Source organism: Gopherus evgoodei, chromosome 5, assembly GCF_007399415.2.
Source record: "Gopherus evgoodei ecotype Sinaloan lineage chromosome 5, rGopEvg1_v1.p, whole genome shotgun sequence".
NCBI classification, from domain to species: Eukaryota; Metazoa; Chordata; order Testudines; family Testudinidae; genus Gopherus; species Gopherus evgoodei.
This window is the reverse complement of record NC_044326.1, coordinates 54,500,319-54,523,729: the sequence shown is the minus strand read 5'-3', so window position 1 is coordinate 54,523,729 and position 23,411 is coordinate 54,500,319. Positions and strand designations below refer to the sequence as shown.

The 23,411-nt window shown below is 42.3% G+C and overlaps 1 protein-coding gene across 1 annotated transcript; it reads right to left on the bottom strand.

Annotated features, from left to right (window-relative positions):
* Positions 1 to 5,857: 5,857 nt before the first annotated feature.
* On the bottom strand, positions 5,858 to 23,410 carry PAICS (phosphoribosylaminoimidazole carboxylase and phosphoribosylaminoimidazolesuccinocarboxamide synthase). The gene is made up of 10 exons (XM_030563069.1): positions 23,304 to 23,410; positions 22,925 to 22,976; positions 20,525 to 20,722; positions 16,367 to 16,545; positions 13,410 to 13,589; positions 13,178 to 13,291; positions 11,035 to 11,118; positions 10,757 to 10,937; positions 8,555 to 8,713; positions 5,858 to 7,079 (listed from the first exon to the last, which is right to left on the bottom strand). The coding sequence occupies exons 2-10, from the start codon at positions 22,941 to 22,943 to the stop codon at positions 6,913 to 6,915; spliced, it is 1,281 nt and encodes a 426-aa protein (XP_030418929.1). The 5' UTR covers positions 22,944 to 22,976; positions 23,304 to 23,410; the 3' UTR covers positions 5,858 to 6,912.
* Between the last annotated feature and the right edge of the window lies 1 nt (position 23,411).

The window sequence follows — 23,411 nt, the reverse complement described above, 5'->3', positions numbered from 1 at the left end:
CTGCAAGCAGGGACTTTCTTCCTGGAACAGAAGATCACCAGAGGGGAAATGCCCATTGTGAGCCTGGGAGTCCCCGCCTACCCCTTAATGCTGTGGCTTGTGAAGCCGTGCACTGAGCACCTTGACAGCAGCAAGGAGTGGTTCAACAACAGGCTGAGCAAGTGTAGAAGGACTATTGAGTGTGCTTTTGGCCATTTAAAGGCCCACTGGCGCTGCCTATATGGGAGGCTAAAGCTGGCCAATTACAATATTTCTGTGCTTTTACAGGTGTGTGCTGTATGCTCCATCATATTTGTGAAGGGAAGGGTGAAAGCTTCACACGGGGCTGGACCACTGAGGCTCAGTGCCTGGAGGCTGAATTTGAACAGCCAGGGCATGTCTATACTACCTGCCAGATTGCTGGGCAACGATTGATCCAGCAGGGGTCGATTTATCGCATCTAGTCTAGACATGATAAATAGACCCCTGAGCGTGCTCCTGTTGGCTCAGGTACTCCACCAGGGCGAGAGTGAAGGCACGGTGGTGAATAGATCTAAGTACGTTTGACTTCTGCTATGTTGTTCATGTAGCTGGCATTGCATAAATTAGATCAATCTCCACCCTCCCGGTGTAGATCAGGCCCCAGAGACCAGGGCTATTAGAGGAGTGCAGCACAGGATAAGGACCATGGTTGCCTTGAGGCAGCAATTTGAAGCTGAAAGCCACTAATATTTGTTATGCTTGGGAGTGCAGTGCTTGTAAGGCTAGGAGGTGATTGTGATTAGTGCAGACGACGCACTATGAAGGTGTGTTTAAAAAAAAAAAAATCACCTGCTGCTTTGCAGGTCTCTGTTTGCTTTCGATTAATGGAATAAAGATTGCTTTCAAACCAAAACAATTATTTTATTCAAAAACAACTAAAGAGAGACAAACAAACACCTCAATGCTGGTGGGGATGAGGGAAGGGGATCCCAGGAGGAGGTAAGGTGCTGGGATGGTTTAAAGATTTTTGTATGTCCAGGTATCAGATCCAGCCTTCTCCTTTGGAGTACAGTTCAGCGGGTACTGTATGTCAGCAGGGCTAAACTGCAGAGGGACGGGTGTTGAGTGTAGTGGATACTGGGAGTCCACAGGACTGGACTGTGACAGGGCAGAAGTGGAATGCATCAGGTACAGACTAGAGCCAGGAGGTTGATAAGAGTGTGTTGGCAGTGTCTGGGGGCGCATGGGAAGAAGTTTTGCGACAGCAGCTGCAGGGGATGGTGGGCGCGGAGCTGCTCGGTTTGCAGCACTAGTAGTGCCTTGAGCGTGTCCTCTGGGCACTCCCTAACGTTTAAGAGCTGCTCCGTGGCTTCTTTTGGGTGTGCTACAGTCTCCTTTCGGTTCCTCTTCTCGTTGTCCCACCACTCATTCAGTTCTTGTTTTTCGGCTGCAGAGTGCATCATGACCTCATGCAGAAAGTCCCCTTTAGTTCTTCATTGATGCTTTCTATTTCTCTGCAGCCATTCAGCTGGCAATAACAAAGAGGGAGGCTGGGCTCTCCAGGTAATATCTGTGAAGCCAAAATGCAACATATTACGGAAATAGTATTGTTTGCAACACAGAGACCACTGATTTAAAACACAGCTGCTATTCACATACCTGTCACTAATTAGCTGCTGCCAGGCAAGCACCCATGAGCCACAGGATCCCCCCACCACTGGTGAATAATTACAGGGGCAGGAGAAATCAATGTTCTGTACACTCGGCATGTACCTCTTAGGGAGAGCTAGTACTGTGAGGGGGGGGGTTATAATCATTCTTGTCCCCACATTTTCCACAGGCTGTGTTCATTGTGGAAGATAACTCACTGCTGAGGGTGAGCAGGGAATCAAGGGAGGGTCTTCTCCAACACTGTGGCTTCTGCTCTGGCCCTTAGGTACAGCAATGGTTTTCCCCTTCCCTCCCCCTAGTGACAGCAGAGTGGCATGGGAAAGTTACCCTTAATGAGGTAAGAAACAAAGCAGCTCTGCCAAAGAATCTGTGGCAGCGGCTTGCCCAGTATCTCCTTGAGAGTTCCATGGAGAGCTCCGAGGCGGATTCCTATGAAGTGAGTGTGTCAGTTAAGACCCTGTTCCGTTGCTCGGACTAGGCATGTGCATCATACCGACACAAGCCTGCTTTCTGCAACCCTCTTGCCCGCAAAAACTCACTTCAGCGATTCCCAAAGTCAAATCCACTTACCGGGGCCCCCCTTTCCTGTTTGCACTTTGCCAAGATCCAACAGCTGTGACTGATTAGTGTCCTCCATGACTGAGAAGAGCTTGTGGCTGCATACCTCTCTGACCCCCAACTTGTCCTCTGCCTCCCCCTCCACATCCAAGATTTCTTCCTCCAGACTTGGTCCACTCTTGACTGGCACGCATGCCACCAAAATATCCATAGTGGCCTTTGCAGTGGAGGTGAGGGTCACCACTGCATATTGCGTCCAGCTTTTTGTAGAACTGGCAGTGTGGCAGTTTGCCCCTGGTGCCTTGTGGTAGGTGATCTGCTGGTCCTTCACTTGAACCCTGTACTGAACTGGGTCCTGGTCATGGCCCCTTTCTCATAGACTCTAGGACTGGAAGGGACCTGGAGAGGTCATCGAGTCCAGTCCCCTGCCCTCACGGCAGGACCAAATACTGTCTAGACCATCCCTGATAGACATTTATCTAACCTACTCTTAAATATCTCCAGCAATGGAGATTCCACAACTTCCCTAGGCAATCTATTCCAGTGTTTAACTACCCTGACAGTTAGGAACTTTTTCCTAATGTCCAACCTAAATCTCCCTTGCTGCAGTTTAAGCCCATTGCTTCTTGTTCTATCATTGGAGGCTAAGGTGAACAAGTTTTCTCCCTCCTCCTGATGACACCCTTTTAGATACCTGAAAACTGCTATCAGGTCCCCTCTCAGTCTTCTCTTTTCCAAACTAAACAAACCCAATTCCTTCAGCCTTCCTTCTGTCATGCATCGTGAAATCTGTAACTATAATTCCTATGGCTGGCATGCAGCTGGGACTGGACAGCCTACTCTCCCCAAATGCCAATGAGGTCCCATCAGCTTGGCATTGCTCCAAGCAGGGGATAGCCTGGTGCATGCATGGCCACCTAGAAAGATGCCTTGAGACCACTGCACATGTCAGCGAGCAAACAGGAAGGGGACTTTCAAAATTCCCAAGCCATTTAAGGGGTAGGGATCATGGCTGGTCACCTGAAGACAGAGCAGTAGAGTTCAAACTGGTTACCAGAGAGGTGAGAACAGGCATTGTGGTACACCTCCCAGAGGCCAGTTGCAGTGCTGTAATTGACTAGGGTGTCTACAATGGCACTGTATCCCAGCGCAGAAAGTTGTATGCCTCTTGTTGGGGAGTGTTTGTGTGTTTTTTTTGTTTTTTTTTTTAAAGCATCACTGCACCTGCACAGTTTGTGTGTATACCTCTGGAGTTATAACATAGAAAGCTGCTTTACTGTGCGGAAACTTGCCAGTGTAGACAAGGCCTTAGAACAGAACCAAATTAAATGGGACTTGCAGACACACAAAATTGAGTTTGTGCCCCTTTTACTTAAAGGGTGGTGGTGTTTTCTTATGTAAAAGGTTGGGGGGAGGGGGGAAGTCATCTGGATTTCCCCTACCTCTGAGCAGTTGACACCTATTCTTGCCCCTCTGCAATTGCTGAGTGGTTCTCAGACCTAAACTGGAAAGATAGCATTACTGAATTCACAATAACAGTTCTTTTCTGCCAACTATGTATGAAGCTATTTTAATTACACTAGACAGTGTCAAAGTAGAATTTTGAACAATGAACAAAAATAACTATTCTGATTCACTTTATTAGTGTCTGAGGTTCGAGTCTTACTAGGTCTCCAGTTTGGTCTTCCAGGAAAAATGGGGTAGATGTAAATTTTTAATATAAAACATTCAAGCTTCCTTCATACATTAAAGCACCCTCCTCCACCCCCCCAGCTTTTGTTTTGTTTTTTTGCAACCCCCTGTTAAGTACATCCATTTCGCTCACCTGCGATTTCTTTTTCCTGAGCTGATATGTGTTTTTAATAAACACCTCATGCTCACAAGAGAAAATACTTTCAGGAGTCCAGAAGTAAATATCTCTGGTGCACATTTCTAGACAAACATCCAAATGAAAAAATGTTTGAAAATATAGGTAGGAAATTAGAGTTGTATTATGTCAGTGAAGACAGGAAAGTAGAAAGCAATTTTTAAATAATGCAGCACTTTTCAAATAAAATTTCATCAAAATCACCCTTTCCTTTGAGCAGTTTCAACAAATGGCATTTTCTGATGTGTTTTGTTGGAAAATTCCCAACCAATGCCATTTAGGACCAATACTCTTCCCTTTATTTTTATGACAGGGTCTTAAGGAGTAACAACCTTTTTGTATGCGGTAACATAAAATTCCTCCTGCTCAGAGGTACAGGATCACTTATCTGTAAGGGGTTAATCAGTTCAATTAACCTAGTTGGCACCTGACTAGAAGGACCAATGGGCAAAGAAGATACGTTCAGATCAGGGAGGAGGGCAGCGGAGGTTTTGTTTGTGCTTTGTTCCCTCAGGATAGAGAGAGACAGAGACCAAACAGGTAAACCAGCTCCTAAAAAGATCCTAGAATGATTCATCTAAAACTACAGAAATTGAAAGCACTAGCAAGGAAATGCATTAAATTATCTTTTGTTTTAGCTTGTGAATTTTCCCTATGCTAACAGGGAAGTTTATTCCTGTTTTCGTAACTTTGAAGTTTCATAACAGCTGCTTGTTACCGTCCCTTGTTCTTTGCTCCACTTGCCTCAGGCAAAACATCCATAATTATCTCTTTTGTCAAACCCTTGTCTTGTACTAGGTGAGGATGTACCTGTGCTTAGCTTTTGGAAATCTTCACACACATACCCAGTTCCTGATGGTTCTTAGGAGTGCCTGTGTTTTAGCAAGGCTAGCAGTACTCTTGCCAAGTTCCTGTACTGGACAGTGAACTTGTAAGCATCTGCTTTAATACATTGCTTGATTCCCAGCCTTCAGTTCAAGCCTCAGGTCTTGCACCATGCCACATGGTCCATGTTCTCTATTACAGTATCTTAATGGATGACCACCACAAGAAGCCTCTGTAATGCCAAACATGTTTCCGGTCACAATAGCTATGTACTATAAACCTCTTCCTATACTCTCAGGGATCAGAGGTTCAAATCCCAGCAGGATGAACTGAGTTCTTCATTCCTTCCATGGTACATATATTAAGTATCATAACAGTAATGGTGTGTCAGAAGGGCCTGCTTTAGGGCAATTCCCCGGAATCGGGCCCCACAGCACCGCCTTTTTCTTTTTTTTTTTTAAACTCACCTGGCGGTGGTCTGCGCTGGGGGTCTTCGGTGGCATTTTGGTGGTAGGATGGGGTGTCCGCTCTGGGGATTTTTGGCAGTGGAGGTCCTTTGGTGCCATGGAAGACCCAGAGCGGACTCCCTGCTGCCGAAGCTCTGGACCGCTGCCAAGTATTCAAATCGGGCCCCTCAGTTCATAAAGCTGGCACTGTGTGTCAGCCTTTGAGGTAAGCAAGACTTTAGGGTCCATATATCAATGAAAGTACTCAGGACTACCTGTAGGCATAGGGGCTTGTTCCTGTATCTCTAGTTAAAGCCTCCTCTCCCCCTCCAAAGCATGCTGCCTGATAGTGGCCTTTGCAAAAGTTGGTTGCACGTTAGTAGTGCTGCATGTATGTAGTTGTAAAGCACCAAGTCAAACAAGTTGTTTAGCACACGCATTTTAAGTTTAGTATCAGCCAGGACATGTAACTTAAAAAAAATAAATCTAGACAGTTAGCATGAATATACCCACTGGAGAAACCTCTTCATAAAGCAAATTGGAATTTAACAGTTTATTTGTAATTTTAAAAGCATATGCTATTACATTAGTTGAGAAATTGCATGTTTGTTAGAATCAGTACTGTAATAAAGCTGACCTAATTAAAAACAATAGTTTCATGGAGGAAAAAGTCATGCTTAGATATCATTATTTCACTTAATTGTTTATTTCCACCTTTTATTATGAGAGTTTCCTTAGCAACCAACTTTTTCTCTTATAAAAATAAGGGGAGAAAGACACACACACAACCCAACCAACATTTTCTAAAAATGAAGTCTGCTATGATCTTATCAGAGGCTCTTTAAAGCAGAACTAAAGAACTCCTTGTACTTGAACAGAGGACAAAAGTTCTCTCAGTTCTGAACTCATGATTACTACTTGGAGTTAATCTTGTCTACTGCTGTATAAGGAGCATTATTAATATGAGGACATTGCTTCAGGAAATATTGAAATAGGATGTTAGTTTATCTTGTGATATGGCTGGCTTTCTTCCATACACTTTTACAATCTCTGCGAGGGAGGCTGGATGTGCGAGTCCATTCCAGAACCGTCTTCCAGTTAGGACTGCAATCTACAGCTATGTTATTGCTTAGGGAGCATATTTTCATAACTGCAAGCAGAACAGCAAACATTTTCTCTTCTGGATTGGCAGTCCACTCAGTGGAGTTAGTAAATCCAAGCTTCAACAGTAACATTCTGTAGTAATGCTGCTAGGGAAAACTGATTAAATTCCAGTGCACATTGCATTAAACCTTCATTTTGATATTATGTAGTCTGTAGTTAAAGCAGTATACAAGGACTAAAGCAGAACATAATTGTAAGCAAGTCAAACTATCTCGTATGCTTTCATTTATTAAAAACCAGAAAACGAGACCAATAGTAGAGACTATCATCTACCATACAAGATGTATCATCTTATACAACAAAGGGTTAAGATTTCCAACTGATCCACATGAAGATCCTAGTGTGCAGACAGTTTGCACATGGCACTATTTTTTACGTAGCCAATATAAGGTATGCATTACTTTCCTTTTAACACGTTATTCATAAGGAGCATTCTCTAAGTTTTTTGTCAGCTTGCTTCAAGGAGATCCACATATTCAACATGCTTGAGCGCAGCTTGGCCCACACCAAGTGGTTACTTAATCCAAAAATCTGAGCAGCAAACTGGGCAGCTCCTTCGGGTGAGAGTATAGTAGGACAGCCAAGACCTGTTGCAGAAGAAGAAAAAAATCCAATCTGTTATCCAAACGGGATTTACAATGATCATAAAAATTACTAACAAGTAATTTTTCAGGTCCTGACAGTTACTGCAGGATTTTTTATTTTAATTACTTTACCTTTTTTAAATTAGACTGGACAAAACATAAGTAACCTCAATAACCCTAAAGATTCTCACCTTATTCCCTCATTCCGAAACAAGACAAGATTGCTAGTTTTCAACTGATAGTCTCAACAGGCCCCAAACCTTTCTGCATATTTGAAGTGGAATTCTCTTGCCTTTGATGATTTAAAACAAAAAAAAAACCCAACAATCCATCCCATATGTATGGTCAGTGGTGACCCTTTTCACATAGCAAGCCTCTGCATGCAATGCCCCCCCCTTTATAAATTAAAACCATCTTTTTATATATTTACCACTCTTACAAATGCTGGAGGCAAAGCAGGGTTTGGGGTGGAGCCTGACAGCTCGCGACCTCCTCCTCCCCAGTCTGAGAACCCCTTAGCCTCTCTCATTCAATGTTGCTATAACTACTGGCAACAATGATTAAGTCAGCAGATACCCTGAATTGACTACTGCATGTATAAGGAGGACTGTTCAGTGTCTATGAAAATGCAGTTTTTAATTTCAAGCTACATGTATGCCTAGAACTGATGCAGTTTCACAGCAAACTAATTCTTTCTACATTAAAGCATCACAGCAAGAATATTTTAGTTTTATATAATCAGTTGCTAGGTTAACAAACATACTAAAACAGGAGTACCTGTGGCACCTTAGAGACTAACAAATTTATTTGAGCATAAGCTTTCGTAGCCCACGAAAGCTTATGCTCAAATAAATTTTAGTCTCTAAGGTGCCACAAGTACACCTCTACCTCGATATAATGCTGTCTTTGGGAGTCAAAGGTGAAACTGTGTTATATTGAGCTTGCTTTGATCGACCGGAGTGCGCAGCCCTGCCCCTCCGGAGTACTGCTTTACCGCATTATATCCAAATTCGTGTTATATCTAGTGGCATTATATCGAGGTAGCGATGTACTCCTGTTCTTTTTGCAGATACAAACTAACACGGCTGCTACTCTGAATACTAAAACAGTTTCATGAAGGTAAAACATGAAAATAATTCTCAAGCTGATTTTTTTTAAATATGTCATTAATTCAGATACCTATTTTAAACTTCAGTTGTATGAGTAAGAATATGATGAAAGTCAAGTTTACGCTTTGATTTTCTAAGACTCCACCTCCATCTATGCCAGGAAATTGAAATTTTAATAACAGTCAACAAGATTTACCCCACCAAAGCATCTTCAGCACTGGCTGAACCGACAATATAAATGGGACAAAGGTGTTTTCAGTACTGTTGAATCTAGCAGACGTATCCAGCATTTTAAAAAAAAAGGGGGGGGGGGGGAATAATTACTACAAGAATGTAACTACATGTACCATAGGTCAACATGCTTCTTACCACTCGGCAGTCTAAGAGAAGACCAGACATCCTGAGAACCCCAATCGGCTGAGAGAGGAGGACAGTTGACAACTGGATATGATGTGTTACCAGACAGCACTGGTCCCAAGCCATTGCTTCTGCCAGCTACCGCCACAAATACAGTAGGGATTCCATCACCTAACACACACACACACACACACAAGCATTAACAAGTAAATATCAAAAACCAGTGGGGGGAGGGGGAGACAGATCTATGCATTTTTCCTTTTCCCCACCTGCTTTCATGGAAAGACTCTTTGTCTAACCCCCCCCCCCCCAACACAAACACCTTTTTTTGAAATTTTTATGTCATTTTAGTTTTACTGCTGCTCAGATTTCTCCTTTGTAGAATACAATGTTGTAATTCCCTATAGTAATATTCAGTAACTGTCAGTCACTGCTCGTTACACCATCTACAGAAGTAGCACACTAGGGGCAACTCACGCACCTAATCCCTTTCTCACGCATGGGAAGAAAACGTTTAAGATTCATGATAATGGTGGGTACTGGCTATTTCTTAATGGAAACTGATGAATCTCTGGCTTCTCTATTAATTAAAAACTCTAGCCTGTTGCAACAAAATTAGTGAATATCAGTTCTGCAAAGTTCAAAGTAAGATCCTCTAAACAACATCTGGAAAAAATCTGTGCTTGCCCACACTGTGCCCCAACTCCCATATCTACATGCACAGAGTATATAATGGTGCATGGAAGTACCTGCAAACCTATGCTTGCATGGGCATGTAACAGCAACAAGTGAAATCACTCCTTATGTTCAGTCAAGGCACATGATTTTTAAATTAAATCTAAGGTTTTTTTGATAGACTTTACTAGTGTCCACCCCAGAGGTAGGCAACCTATGGCACAGGTGCCGAAGGCGGCACACGATCTGATTTTTAGTGGCACTCACACTGCCTGGGTCCTGACCATCGGTCCGGGGGTCTCTGCATTTTAAATTTAATTTTAAATGAAGTTTCTTATACATCTTAAAAACCTTATTTACTTTACATACAACAATAGTTTGTTTATATATTATAGACATAGAAAAAGAGACCTTCTAAAAAGGTTAAAATGTATTACTGGCATGCGAAACCTTAAATTAGAGTGAATAAATGAAGGCTCGGCACAGCATTTCTGAAAGGTTGCCGACCCCGGTCCACCTCATTATTCATTTTTTTCTATTTGTGGGCATCACAAGATATGGTTTTCCACCCAGCTGCAGTGCGTGAAGGGCAGCCAGTGGTGCCCAAAAAAAGATGACATTAGATGAAGGGGAGACTTAAGTTTAGCAGCCACCATTTTTAAAACAATAAGGAATAATAAGCAGAACACGTGTGTGTATGTAGCAGGACATTGCAGTAATCCAAGATGTTGAGATGATATGGGCCTGAGAAAGCATTTTAACTGTTGGGATAGAGAGGAAGGCAAGATTTTTGGGGAGAAAGAAGCCATTAGATTTAAGACAGGCCTGGATGAGGGAGAAGGAGCTGTTGACTATGATACAGAGTACCACTTATAGAGTTTGCAGACAATACCAAACTGGAAGGAGTTGCAAGCATTTTGGAGGACAGGATTAGCATTCAAAGTGACCCTGATAGATTGGAGAAATGGTCTGAAATCAACAGGATGAAGTTCAATAAGGACAAATGCAAAGTACTACACTTAGGAAGGATAATCACAAATACAAAATGGGAAATGACTGCTTAGGAAGGATCCTGCAGAAAAGGATCTGAGTGTTACAATGGATCACAAAGTAAATGAGTCAAGTATGTAATATTGCTGCAAAAAACATGCCTCCCCCCATTCTGTGATATATTAGCAAAGTGTTATAAGCAAGACAAAAAGTATTAATTCTTCCACTCTACTCAGCACTGATATGGCCTCAGTTGTAACACTGTTTCAGGTTCTGGGCACCAAAGTTGGAGAAAGTCTAGGGGAGAGCAACAAAATGATTAAAGGTCTAGAAAAACACGACCTTTAAGAAAAGACTGAAAAAAAAATCCCTGGGTTTAGTCTGGAGGAGAGAAGACTAAGAGAAGACATGATAAGTCTTCTCGTACGAAAAAGTGGTTATAAAGAAGAGGGTGATAAACTTCATGCACAGTTTGTGGCAAAGTTCTAAGGAATCTCAAGAACTCTAGTTATTGGTTTTAAACTTAATACATAATTATTGAGGGTTTACCTTCATACTCTGCCTTGATCCTCAGAGTTTCATCTGGTCCTTTGTGAGCAGATGTCACTCGTAGCTCACAAGGAATTCCAAAGTTTGCACAGGCCTTTTTAATTTTTTCACAGTGACCAAGATCAGAAGATGATCCCATCAACACCACAACTCTACCATGGCTCTTTGTTTTCAGCAGCAACTGGAATGGAAAGAAAGGAAAATGAACCACAGTACTTTAATAGAGTACACAAAATTGTCAATTTCTATACAGACTACAGTTAATATAAACGGGGTACCTCCACTCTTTCTGCAACCCATTCAAAGTTTCTTTTAACCATCTGCAGCGCTTCAGGAGTCACTTCTTTTAGATCACGGTAAGACTGAAATACACAGATAGCAAGTTACTCCTGATGTTCTATTTGGAAGTGTAATGGTCAATCATTTTTCTACGTAAATATTCAACCAGGTGCAACCATCCAACTACCAGAGGCTAGAGAAATTTATGCCATCTTTCAAACACCTGTTTCTTGAAATATATTCTACAATAGCTTCTTCCTCATGAATTGAGGCCAACATGACAAAAGGGAATCCTCACATCTCACATTTTGAGCCATTAGTTCCAGCAAGCAGTGTTGTCCACCACATTATAGTAAAGTCAGAACACCCTCTACTTCAGTCAATTCCTTTCTGAGAGAAAACTCAACTTCTGTGCTTGGTTGCCTAAACCGTGATGTATTAGCCAGCCCTCTCATGGCCAACTGAAGTCAGGTGTTGGCTTCCTCGCAAATACACCGCTACCTCGATATAATGCCACCCGGTATAACACGAATTTGGATATAACGCAGTAAAGCAGTGTTCCGGGGGGGGGAGAGAGGGGCGGGCCTGCGCACTCCAGTGGATCAAAGCAAGTTCAATATAAAATGGTTTCACCTATAATGTGGTAAGATTTTTTAGCTCCCAAGGACAGAGTTATATCAAGGTAGAGGTGGTGTATACACCATGCTTCTTTGGCATGTTAATTTTAATTTGGAAGCAGAGCTTCAATCACAGGACAGCAACTGCAGTAAAGTACAGCCAACACCTAACACCCCTTCCCCCGCCCCCAAGTTATAGTAATGGTGGATTACCACCACACCAAGGATTTGCTCAGAAGCATTTGTAGTATAACAGCTGAAATGAGTGAAGAGAAAACACCATGATTTTTCATTTCATTCAGTTTGTAAAGGAAGTGGACCTAATGTGGCTTTCTAGTTTAAATTTGTTAGTAATGGCACTGGAACACTGCTGTATCTTGGATTATCACAGACATAGGTTATGGCAGCTTGTGTTTATTGGGGAGCGTCTACATTATTAGTGGAATTGACTAAAATCACAGAAGATCCATCAAAGCCGCATTCAATGCAGCTAAAATGGTGCCCCCCAATGGACTCAGCCTAGCATAAACCACAAACATTTGTTCCAAGAAACAAACATCTGTGGACTGTCTAGATTAGTGGCTCTCAACCTTTCCTTTTCAGAAGTCTGATTTGTCGTGCATACCCTCCAAGTTTCGCCTCACTTAAAAAAACCTACTTGCTTACAAAATCAGACAAAAATACAAAAGTGTCACAGAACCTATTACTGAAAAAATGCTTACTTTCTCATTTTTACCATATAATTATAAAATAAATCAACTGGAATATAAATATTGCACTTACATTTCAGTGTATAATACATAGATCAGTATAAACAGTCATTGTCTGTATGAAATTTTAGTTTGTACTGAATTAATGCATGCTCCTTATGTAGCCTGTTGTAAAACTAGGCAACTATCTAGATGAGGTGATGTACCACATGGAAGACCTCTGTGTACCCCCAGGAGTACGTGTACTCATGGCTGAGAACCAGTGATCTAGACCAGGAATTATATCAATGTTAGTTATCAGTTAAACTGAGTTAAAGCAGGACAAACTTTGGCCTAGACAAACCGAGGCTCTGAAAGGAGAAACTTGGGACGCATGGGTGAACCGATTTTCATCTTTATGGCATGTTTCTGACTTTTAATACTTTATAAGTGCATGTTTGTGTTGCTCAGTTATTTGAATAGTTCACACTTGGAGAAGTACATTTTATGCTAAAAGTTCTGGAGATCCCTACAGACTTGACACTACACAGGGCACTATGATAACACCAGAAAATACTGCGGAAATTCCTATTAACGATACAGGCATTCTTAAGGACTTGATTCTGTTGCCATTAAAGTCAATGGAAGTTTTGCCATTGACTTGAACGGGATCAGATCCTAAATGCTTTGTGGCCTACCTCACACAGGCATAGAATGCCAAGAAAAGTAACTGACAGCAGTTGCTTGAACGCTGTCTACATGCCCCTCCTGCATCAAAATGAGATTTAGTTTTGTTTTTTATCTCTAATTCAGACCCAAAATGATAATAGTATTACCTGTTTGTCCTTCTGCTGGCTTCGGTCTCCTGATGGCCACAGCCTCCAAGAATCATTATCAATAACATCAGCAAGGACAATCTCTTTTGTAGTTATATTAACACCAAACTCAATCTAGCAAAAGTAAACAAAAGTAAACCTGAAAGCCATTTTCAAGAGCTGTAAAGTAGCATCAAAAAACTTAGTCCACTACTTTCAGAATCATGATCTACAAGATAGATTTTTCTTATACCTTCATGTCTACAAGAGTGCAGTTCTGGGGTAACCAAGATTTTTCCAGTATCTCAAAAATAGCCTGTGTAGAGTGGACCATAATATCCACCTCGGTTTGTCCAATAGTAAGTCCAGCAAAGCAGAACTTGGCTTCAATTAGTTGCTCCTCAGACCATTGTGGATCATTAGCAGCATCATCCTGAGAATTAAGTAAAATAAACTTGCATAGAATAAGATCAATTAATGACAATTACACCTGACTTGAGTTAGATTAAAAGAAAGCCTAGTAAACAGTGAAGAGAACAATCTGAAATCCAGTAATGGACAGGTTTTGTGGCTTTAAATTGATATTTGATAAGTCCTGGCAAGAATTTTAATCACAACAGTACTGAGATCCAAGCTGCAAGACTTTTAAGATAACTTGAAAAATGCATTGCTTACTTGAAAAAAGCATTGCTTAAGTTTTGAAGGTGCATCAGAGAAGTGAGTTTAAGACAAAGCTTTAACTATTTTTAGGTCAACAGTCCACAAAACTTCTAATTCAGTTAATGTTTCTAGAAACCCTGATAAATCCTAAAGGATTAGCTAGTTATACCACTAACACTTTCGCAGACAGCAATGGAGGGATGTGTGTCTATATTTCTTTTATCTCCAGTGTATGTGGTATAGAAATAATAAACTCCAACACTGTTCACCTTTCAACTCTAACCACCACTGAGCCTACAAATCTATTTCTACTGGACTACAGACAGTTCAGTTTTAACAAATTCCAAGGAGTTTCGCTGCTAATATTTAATCAAGTAATGCAAGTTTGACTCTAAATGTTATTTTCAACTTGTTTATTTGGAAGAAGTCAGCACATTACAGTAAAACTACTTGATCTATATTTTAAGTCACTTTTCAAGAGTTCTTTCAATCCTGAATTGGACAGAAGTTGCTGTATGAAAAGCAACTGTTGTAAAATCTTGAAGGACAGATTTTGCCATAGCATGCATTGAATATGACCTTTCTGTATACAAGATGTATGGTTGTCATCTGATTTCAAAAGGGAACACCCTTGTATATTGCTGAAGCACCAGGATGATTACTGGCCAGGTCCTTTCATGCTCCCCTCCAACTGGGGGAAAAAGGACAAGAAAAAAAAAGAGAGAGAGAGAGAGAGAGACACTCTCAAAGTTTCACAAGGATACCACTTCCCAGAGTTTTAGCCACATTTTCCCCTCAAAGGAAAGAAGTTAAGCCTCTTGAAGTGGCCAGCATGCAAGAAAATAGATCACAGTCCCTTGGGGAAAGTCTTCCCTGCCCAAGTGCCATCCAGCCCCAAGGCAGCTACTCTGTTTGGAACCTCTTGTACTGAGTACCCCTGAATATCACTGAAGAGTTATTAAAGACTGGCCACTATCCCCTTGGTGCCATTTCTCTCTCACTCCCATACCCTTGCCAGCTTGCAGAACTCTGCGAGGAAACATACTGTGAAACCAATGCGCTCTAACCAAACTCATCTTGCTTTTGTCCCTTTCAGCAGCATAAGAGTAAAGGTCCCAATGTTTCCATGCTATTAAGATTGTTCAAAAATTCTGATTACAGAGACCAGGATCTGCTGAATGCCTGGGGTTACCAGTAAATTTACTCAAACTAGACACTACATATACCAAACAGACTTTGTCAGCAAAGGACTTCTAGGACAAGGATAAAGCCAACGTCAGAAAGATAAAAAGGTCGATGCTCTGAAATGCGTAGCACTCCTCAAATAATCTTTTCCCACCCCTTCCGCTTCCTGTCCAACCAGAAGTTTCTCATTCTAGGTTTACCCTCCCACTCCCTACCCCTAGAGTGAGACCTCCTCTCTAAGCAGGCCAATCCCTGGAGAGAGAGATATCCTTATCTTGTCACAATGATAGTGGGGCTGTGATCCCACACCCTTTTATAAGGATGTTGAGGTTTCCTTTAGTTGATGGCTCACATGATATGTAGTTAACTGCCATGATCTTGTAACATTAAGAACAGAGGCTAAACTCCCTGTATATATAAAGTCACCATTCCCCAACAGGATTAGCATGGACTGCTGGTACAGCAGATTAAACCCTCCTGAGTTTCCTGCATCACCTCACTTTCACTGTGCTCTCAAACCCTGCCAGCACAAGAATGAAAATCATGCATCAGCTCCCTTTGTCACTTTATCATGTTACATTTGTTTAGTGGTGTAGGTATGCCGAGGCAGCTTAAGTGATCTAAGGAAGGACAAGAGAAAAAGTCCATAACATGGACCATATTTTAATAGATTATCTTGTTGACCACCTCCTCTCTCACTCACTATTATGCATGCTGTCTCCCCATTTGTGACCAAAAGACGACCTCCCCTTCTCATTTACCTCACATCCGTTTCACTTACAGCAATAGTTTACATTGAAGAGTAACAAAACAGAATGCTTAATGCATTTTTAGCTGCTTTGTAATGAGATTTAAATGTTGGCAATGAGCCTGTACTATGTGACCAGTCGGCTTTCTGAACTAGTTGTAGAATCTCTGATCTAAGAGAATATTCAAGAAAGACATTTTAGCAATGTTTGCAAAATACAGAATCAATACTAGTTTCTTAAAGTCCATCAATAAGTAGTTTCATTTCAGTTTTTTAAAGGGACATTTGTCAACCTAAAAAATACACTTGTCTGAAAATGTTGTATTTATAGCTGCCATAAATATAATAGATATTTCTTTTCTCCTTTGGTTGCATTATGTACAGTCACTTTCATTATTTTTTCAGTAGGATCAATTAGCCAGTTTCATATTTGTATGGATCTTGCATGCAGCAATAAGGAGAGCACACACACACCCACCAACAGAAGCGCAAAAACCACAAAAATTGACAGAAGTCAATTTCAGGCACTACACCTGTTCCTATGTTCAGTTTATTTTGTAAAACTGATAATATTTAACACCTTCTTTTGTTTAATAGATAATTAAAATTGTACTTACCTTGTAAAACATTTCAATTTTGGGTGGGTAAAACTTGTATCCTTCCTTGACACCAGGGTTTCTTTTCAGGAAAGAACCAGTAGCAACTCTTCTGCACACCCATTCAATTGGAATCATTTCACATTGAGCTGCTATGAACGCTGTGTCGCCATGTTTTCTGACAAAAGCAGTTTTGATTCCTAAATGTAAAAAGAAAACTCAGTTTTGCTACTCTGTGTACTTCTGTGAGTAAACTGAGAACTGTGACCAGACTGGTATATAGCTGATCAAACAGAAAATTATTTCATCAGAAGATTGTTTTCTCAAAAACCTTAATGTGTTGTTCTGTAGCTACAATACACCTGAGATGATTACTTCCCAAATGAGAGGCCTTAAATCAGGGGTGGGAAAACTTTTTGGCCCAAGGGCCACATCTGGCTGGGGAAATTGCATGCAGGGTCATGAATGCAGTGCTGGGGCAGGGGGTTGGGGTGTGGGAGGGGATGCGGTGTGCAGGAAGGGGCTCAGGGCAAGAGGCTGGGGTGCAGGAAGGGGTGCGGCAGAGGGCTCAGGGCAGGGGGTTGGAGTGCAGGAGGGATGTGAAGTGCAGGAGGGGGCTCAAGGCAGGGTTTTGGGGTGCAGGAGTAGGGGTGGTAGGGGGCTCAGGGCAGGGGTTTGGAGTGCAGGAGGGGGCTCCGGGCACAGGTGTGCGGGCTCCGGGCAGGGCCCGCTTATCTTGAGAGGCTCCAGGGTGCCAGCGGCAAACAGTGGGGCCAAGACAGGCTCCCTGCCCTGGCACTGTGCTGCTCCCAGAAGGGGCCAGCATCACATCCCAAACACAAAATGGTCTCAGTCCAGAAAGCACTCACTTCCCCAATTCCATCCAACAAAATACATTGTACATTATAGAGAGCCTTAGAAACCAGTTTGTAGTGTGCTTTCAGAACTTTTAAAAATCATTTTGCAATAGAATATTTTTTCTTGATCATGCTATAGGTCAGTGGTGTTCAATCTTTTTTCACTTGCAAACCCCTAAAAAATTTCAAATGAAGGTGCAGACCCTTTTGGAAATTTTAGATAAACGCCCAGGGTTCCATGGACTGCAGATTCAAAACCACTGCTATAGATAACCAAAACCAGTGCTCCTAATGGATGCCTGCCCATTTTCATCTTTCTGCTAGTTTATGTCCTTATGTCATAGTGGGCAGATGTCATGGAGGGACACAAACATATAGCATAAGTAATTTTAAAAGTCAACCATCATAATAGCTTCCATAGTAAGTGGCAAGCTATGAATTCATCTCTGCAGATACTCCCAGTGTAAAGTATGTTGACTATTACTTTAGCATCTTGGTGTATGGTAGATGGTAACAGGAGACTTTCTGAGGCAGTAATAGAAGGCAGCAGAAAAAGATAAAGCATTGTTCCCCCCCCACAGCTTTGGTTTGGAAGAGGAAAAAGACGGAAAAAGGAAACTCAGAAGAGCTGAAGAAACTAACAGTAGTCTCCACTTACAGACATCGCTTTTGTATCACCTGTGGACTCTGAAAGAAACCCCAGTTCAGAAGAGTGGTGCAAAGTAAATAAATTGCCTTCCCCTCCCCGTAAGGCATTAACACGACTTGTCAATTGTGCCAGTTAGTCACCAGTTGACCAATCTGAGAAACCAAGGATACTTTTGCTGTTTACAGATGCAGCTGCAACTTTTGCTTAGTTTAGTGCATACCCAGGTCAGTTTAGTAAGGGGATGTTTCCTCCCCTCCTTAGTGCCTAATGAATGAAGCAGATTCACTGGGGTTTTTTTTTGTAATGATTAAAGTAGTGATCTTGCAAACACCACCAGACATAGTGCTTTGTACCTTTTATAGCCCAGTTTACTTTGGGTAAAGTTGTCAGAAACATGTAAGTGACCTATGACCCTAAGTCACTTAGGTGCTTTTTAGGGCTGTCAAGCAATTAAAAAAAATGGAGTGTGTGATTAACTGTGCTGTTAAATAATAGAATACCATTTATTTAAATATTTTGGATGTTTTCTACATTTTCAAATAAATTTATTTCAATTACAACACAGAACACAAAGTGTAGTGTTCACTTTATTTTTTATTACAAATATTTACACTGTAAGAAACAAAAGAAATAGTATTTTTCAATTCCCCTAATACAAGTACTGTAGTGCAATCTGTTTATCATGAAAGTTGAATTTACAAATGTAGAATTAGGTACCAAAAAAACCTGCATTCAAAAACAAAACAATGTAAAATTTTAGAGCCTGCAAGTCCACTCAGTCCTACATCTTGTTCAGCCAATCGCTCAGACAAACAAGGCTGGTTACAATTTGAAGGAGATAATGCTGCCTGCTTCTTGTTTACAAGTTACCTGAAAGCAACAACATGTGTTCTCATGGCACTGTTATAGCAGGCATCACAAGATATTTACATGCCTGATGTGCTAAAGATTCATGTCCCTTAATGCTTCAACCACCATTCCAAAGGACATGCATCCACGCTGATGATGGGTTCTGCTTGATAATGATCCAAAGCAGTGCGGCCCGGCACATGTTCATTTTCATTATCAGAGTCAGATGCCACCAAGAGAGGGCTGATTTTGTTTTTTTGGTGGTTCAGGTTCTACAGTTTCTGCATCGGAGCATTGCTCTTTTAAGACTTCTGAAAGCATGCTCCACACCTCGTCCCTCTCAGATTTTGGAAGGCACTTCAGATTCTTAAACCTTGGGTCAAGTGCTGTAGCTATCCTTTAGAAATCTCACATTGGTACATTTTGTCAAATCTGCAGTGAAAGTGTTCTTAAAACGAACAACACGTCCTGGGTCATCCTCCGAGACTGCTATAACATGAAATATATGGCAGAATGCAGGTAAAACAGAGAAGGAGACATACAATTTTCCCCTAGAGTTCAGTCACAAATTATTTAATGCATTTTTTTTTTAAACGAGTGTCATCAATATGGAAGCACATCCTCTGAAATGATGGCCAAAGCATGAAGGGGCATACGAATGTTTAGCATATCTAGCATGTAAATACCTTTTAACACTGGCTACAAAAGTGCCATGCGAATGCCTGTTCATTCTCAGGTGACATTGTAAACAAGAAGGGGGCAATATTATCTCCTGCAAATGTAACAAACTTGTTTTTCTTAGTGATTACCTGAACAAAAGTAGGACTGAGTGGACTTACAGGCTCTAAAGATTACATTGTTTTGTTTTTGGGTGCAGTTATGTAACAAAATCTACCTTTGCAAATTGCACTTTCACAATAAAGAGACTGCACTACAATATGAGGTAAATTGAAAAATACTGTTTTTTCAGTGCATTTATAATAAAATATTATAAAGTGAGCACTGTACACTTTATATTCTGTGTTACAAATGAAATCAATATATTTGAAAATGTAGAAAACATTCACAAATATTTAATAAATTTCATTTGGATCACTTTCATATCTCATCAATAGTCTTCTCCAGCATGAAAAGGTAAGCCATTTTTGAACCTCAAAAGTAAATCCTAAGATTTCCAATTCGCCTCAGTATCCACCATGTACTACTACATTGTAAACTCTGCAAAATAAAGTATCTTCTTTGCAGCTACCTGTAAAGCACTTGGCACACTTTTTATGCCACAAACAATAAGCAGTCTTAGAAAGTGATATGGCAGACACTGAAAAAACAAGAACATTTAATGAAGTTTTCCATCCAGGTCTTCATTTTATTATGGTTTTAGTAAAGCTAGGAAAAGTTTTGATTTTAAATGCAGCCTTTGGTATGGTCACTGACCAGCAGTAGTAATTTCCACAGACAGATTTGTGGAATAAGAGCTTAAAGCCAAACTCTCACGATCTGCTTCTAAACTGAGAGTTGAAAGCATGAGGTATGTGGTGAGGAGGGAAGAGAATGGTCTCCAGGAAGACAGCAATAATATATATGGAAGCTTTCTGGGCCTGGGGGAGGACTTCAAATATGATACATTAATTTTTATTTTGTAACCTAGGTCAATAATCTTAGATTACTCTTTGGGACACTGACATAAGGAAATTTACTGAAGTCAATCAGTTCCAAAAGCTCGGTGAATTAACATTTACATCTTCTCAGACAGTCATATCACTCCATAAGACTCATCATATATAACAGAACATAACTGCATCTATTTTACCTTTGAAATCTTACCAGATTCATGCAGCAGCTGAAACACACAGCTAGTTGTTGTATTGGAAATTGCTGCCTTTCCTTCCATGTGATCCTTTCTAGCTGCATTTCCTGCTGTTATTTGGTCTTTTGATTGCATCAGCACACATCCTGCGAGATCTGGCAACTCATAGACTTCTTTTGTTTTACCTTCATTAATTTTTTTACCAAGTTTCAGTTCTAGAGAAATAAAGTTAATTTTTAAAATTACAAATTTTGGACAAAATGATTATTTTTGGCAAATCATATGTATAAGTACGTTTTGGGAAACCGAGATAGTTAAAGACCAGAAGGAGTATTCTGACAATGCCCCAGCATTCAAATTTTCTTAAATGAGTATAAAGGAACATTTAAAGCACATCCAGAAAGCCAGTAGAAAAGGAAAACTTCAGTTCCAACAGCACAGACAAAAGTCTGTAAAGTCTCATGACTACTGGCCAAATGGTTCCACTGATGCAAAACAATCAGGATTTGTTTCCTTAAACTATGAGGACTTTACATGTTGGATTCATTTCTTTGTATGCATCCTTTTATTCTTAATGTCTGTCCTAACAGTAATACAAGTTTAAATAAGTAAATGTACAAGTGAAAATTGAGAAGGTCTATTCGAAAGACAGCGTGACAGTAGGTGGGTATAGCTGATCACGCCATCTTTAAGAAATGGGAAGAAAAGCATACTTGCAGGGCATCAGGCAGATTTATACTTGGAAGTGCTCAGCAATGCCTCTTGCTGTGGCTACTTGTGCTACACTGCTATTTATACTTGTGCTAGCTCAATAAGGGCTAACCAGTGGGCAAGAACATGCACAGAATCATAGAAGATTAGGGTTGGAAAGGACCTCAGAAGGTCATCTAGTCCAACCCCCTGCTCAAGGCACAACCAATCAATCCCCAGACAGATTTTTACCTCAGTTCCCTAAATGGCCCCCTCAAGGATTGAAGTCACAACCCTGGGTTTAGCAGGCCAATGCTCAAACCACTGAGCTATCCCTCCTCCCCAAAAACCTAGGAGTCCCCCCGTCACCCTGATTTCTAGCCACCCCCTACATTGTCTATCTGCTCCAGAGGTGAAGACAGAACCCAGGACCCTTGGCTCTTCATCACCTCATGCGCTAGCAACTGCACAGGGAATCAGACACCTAGCTCATAACATAGCCTTAGGCCTGGTCCACACTATACAGTTAAATTGATTTAAACAGCGTTAAATCGATTTAACTCTGTACCCATCCACACTACAAGGCACTTTAAATCGATTTTAAGGGCTCTTAAAATCGATTTCTGTACTCTTCTCCAACGACAGGAGTAACCCTAAAATTGATATTACTATATCGATTTAGCGTTAGTGTGGACAGAAATCGAAGTTATTGGTCTCATTCTTTTACTGAGCTACCCAGAGTGCACCACTCTGGAAATTGATGGTAGCCTAGGACCATGGACGCACACCACCGAATTAACGTGCCCTAGTGTAGACGCGTAAAATCGGTTTTATAAAACCAGTTTTATAAAACCGGTTTTAATAATTTCGATTTTATGCTGTAGTGTAGACGTGGCCTTAGAAGAGGAAGGAGTGATTTTAAGCAAGGGACATTTGAAGATTATTGGGGGTTATCAGCACCTTCACTGTTCAAACTAAAAAGTTCAAAGTCATTATGTTCATGCTATGTTTGCTTTTCACTCATTGTGCAACTGGATTGTGCAACTGGATTTATCTGGATTACAGCCAGCTTCACGGGCCACAGCTCTGGAGTTAGGTCCTTTCCAAACCTACCACACTATAGGTCAGCCGGAAACCTAAAGCTCCCCACTTACAGCGAAGGAGAACAGAGGCCACAAAAACAGCTCTATTAAGTTTTGTTTCAACCCTCATAAAAACTTTGGAGCCAGCTACTTGCCACATCGAGTCTTGTCCTTCAAGTTTCATTTAATCTCTCCCCTGGTTTGGGTTTAAACAACCAACCAACCCTTCCCCCCTTCGCACGGAGTCTACACTGCCCGCCCCGCACCCCTTATTACCCACCAGCCCACCCGCTGCGGCCGGGGGGGAGCCCGAGCATCTCTCCCTCCAGCCTGGCCAGAGGGAATTGGCGGCAGCCGCCCGTCACTCACGCAGCCTGAGGCTCTTCTCTGCCTGCGGGAGGCGGGGAAAGCGCCTCTTCGGCAGAGCCCCGGGAGCCCAGGACCCGGCCCCGCGCACGAGCTCCTCTCTGCAGAGGTGGCCCACTAGCGGCACTAGCCCCCGCCGCCCTGGAGAAGCCTGAGAGGGGCAGCGGGCTCTTCTCCGAGGCCCGCCAACTGCGGGGGGAGGCTGACGCAAAAGTCAGCCCCAAGGTCACCCGAGCCCTCGCGCCGGGCCCGGCAGGGGCCGAGGGTGCGGAACGTTACCTGTCGCTACGGGAGCCATGGCGGCGGCGGCGGCGGCCAGGGCAGCAGGCACCTAGAGACACACACAGAGAGAGGCGCGATTAGCTCGTGGGGCTGGCGGCGGCTCCGCACCTGCTATCACGCTCACGGAGATGACGCAGCACGGGGGGCAAAGGTGGGCGGCGGAAGGGGCGGGAGTAACTGCCCAGCCCAATCGCCGCAGTGGAGCGGCTGTGCCGATAAGGAGCCCGCCTGCGCAGGGGCAAACACGCCGATTGCTGTCCCCCCATGGCCCCTCCCCGTGAGAGCTCCCACGCGCCAACGTCCTCCCCAGTGCGCACCACAGCCCCCCGCCTCTCCTTCGCGCCAACGCAGCTCCCCCACACCGCTCTCCGTGTACCTGGACCCGCTCCCTCCCCGCTGTCCCTCACGAGCTGCCCAGAGCCTGCTGGCTGGGTTGTGAACGTAGCGGGGAGTCTGGGGAAGCGGCACGTGGGAGGGCGGCACG

What these genes read in the sequence shown, in the direction of transcription:
- PAICS (XM_030563069.1), bottom strand. An exon ending in TCAGCTGCTGCATGAATCTG is followed by an intron (nt 16,546 to 20,524) that starts GTAAGATTTCAA and finishes TTTTACATTTAG; the next exon opens with GAATCAAAACTGCTTTTGTC. An exon ending in GGGTTGCAGAAAGAGTGGAG is followed by an intron (nt 10,938 to 11,034) that starts GTACCCCGTTTA and finishes TTTCCATTCCAG; the next exon opens with TTGCTGCTGAAAACAAAGAG.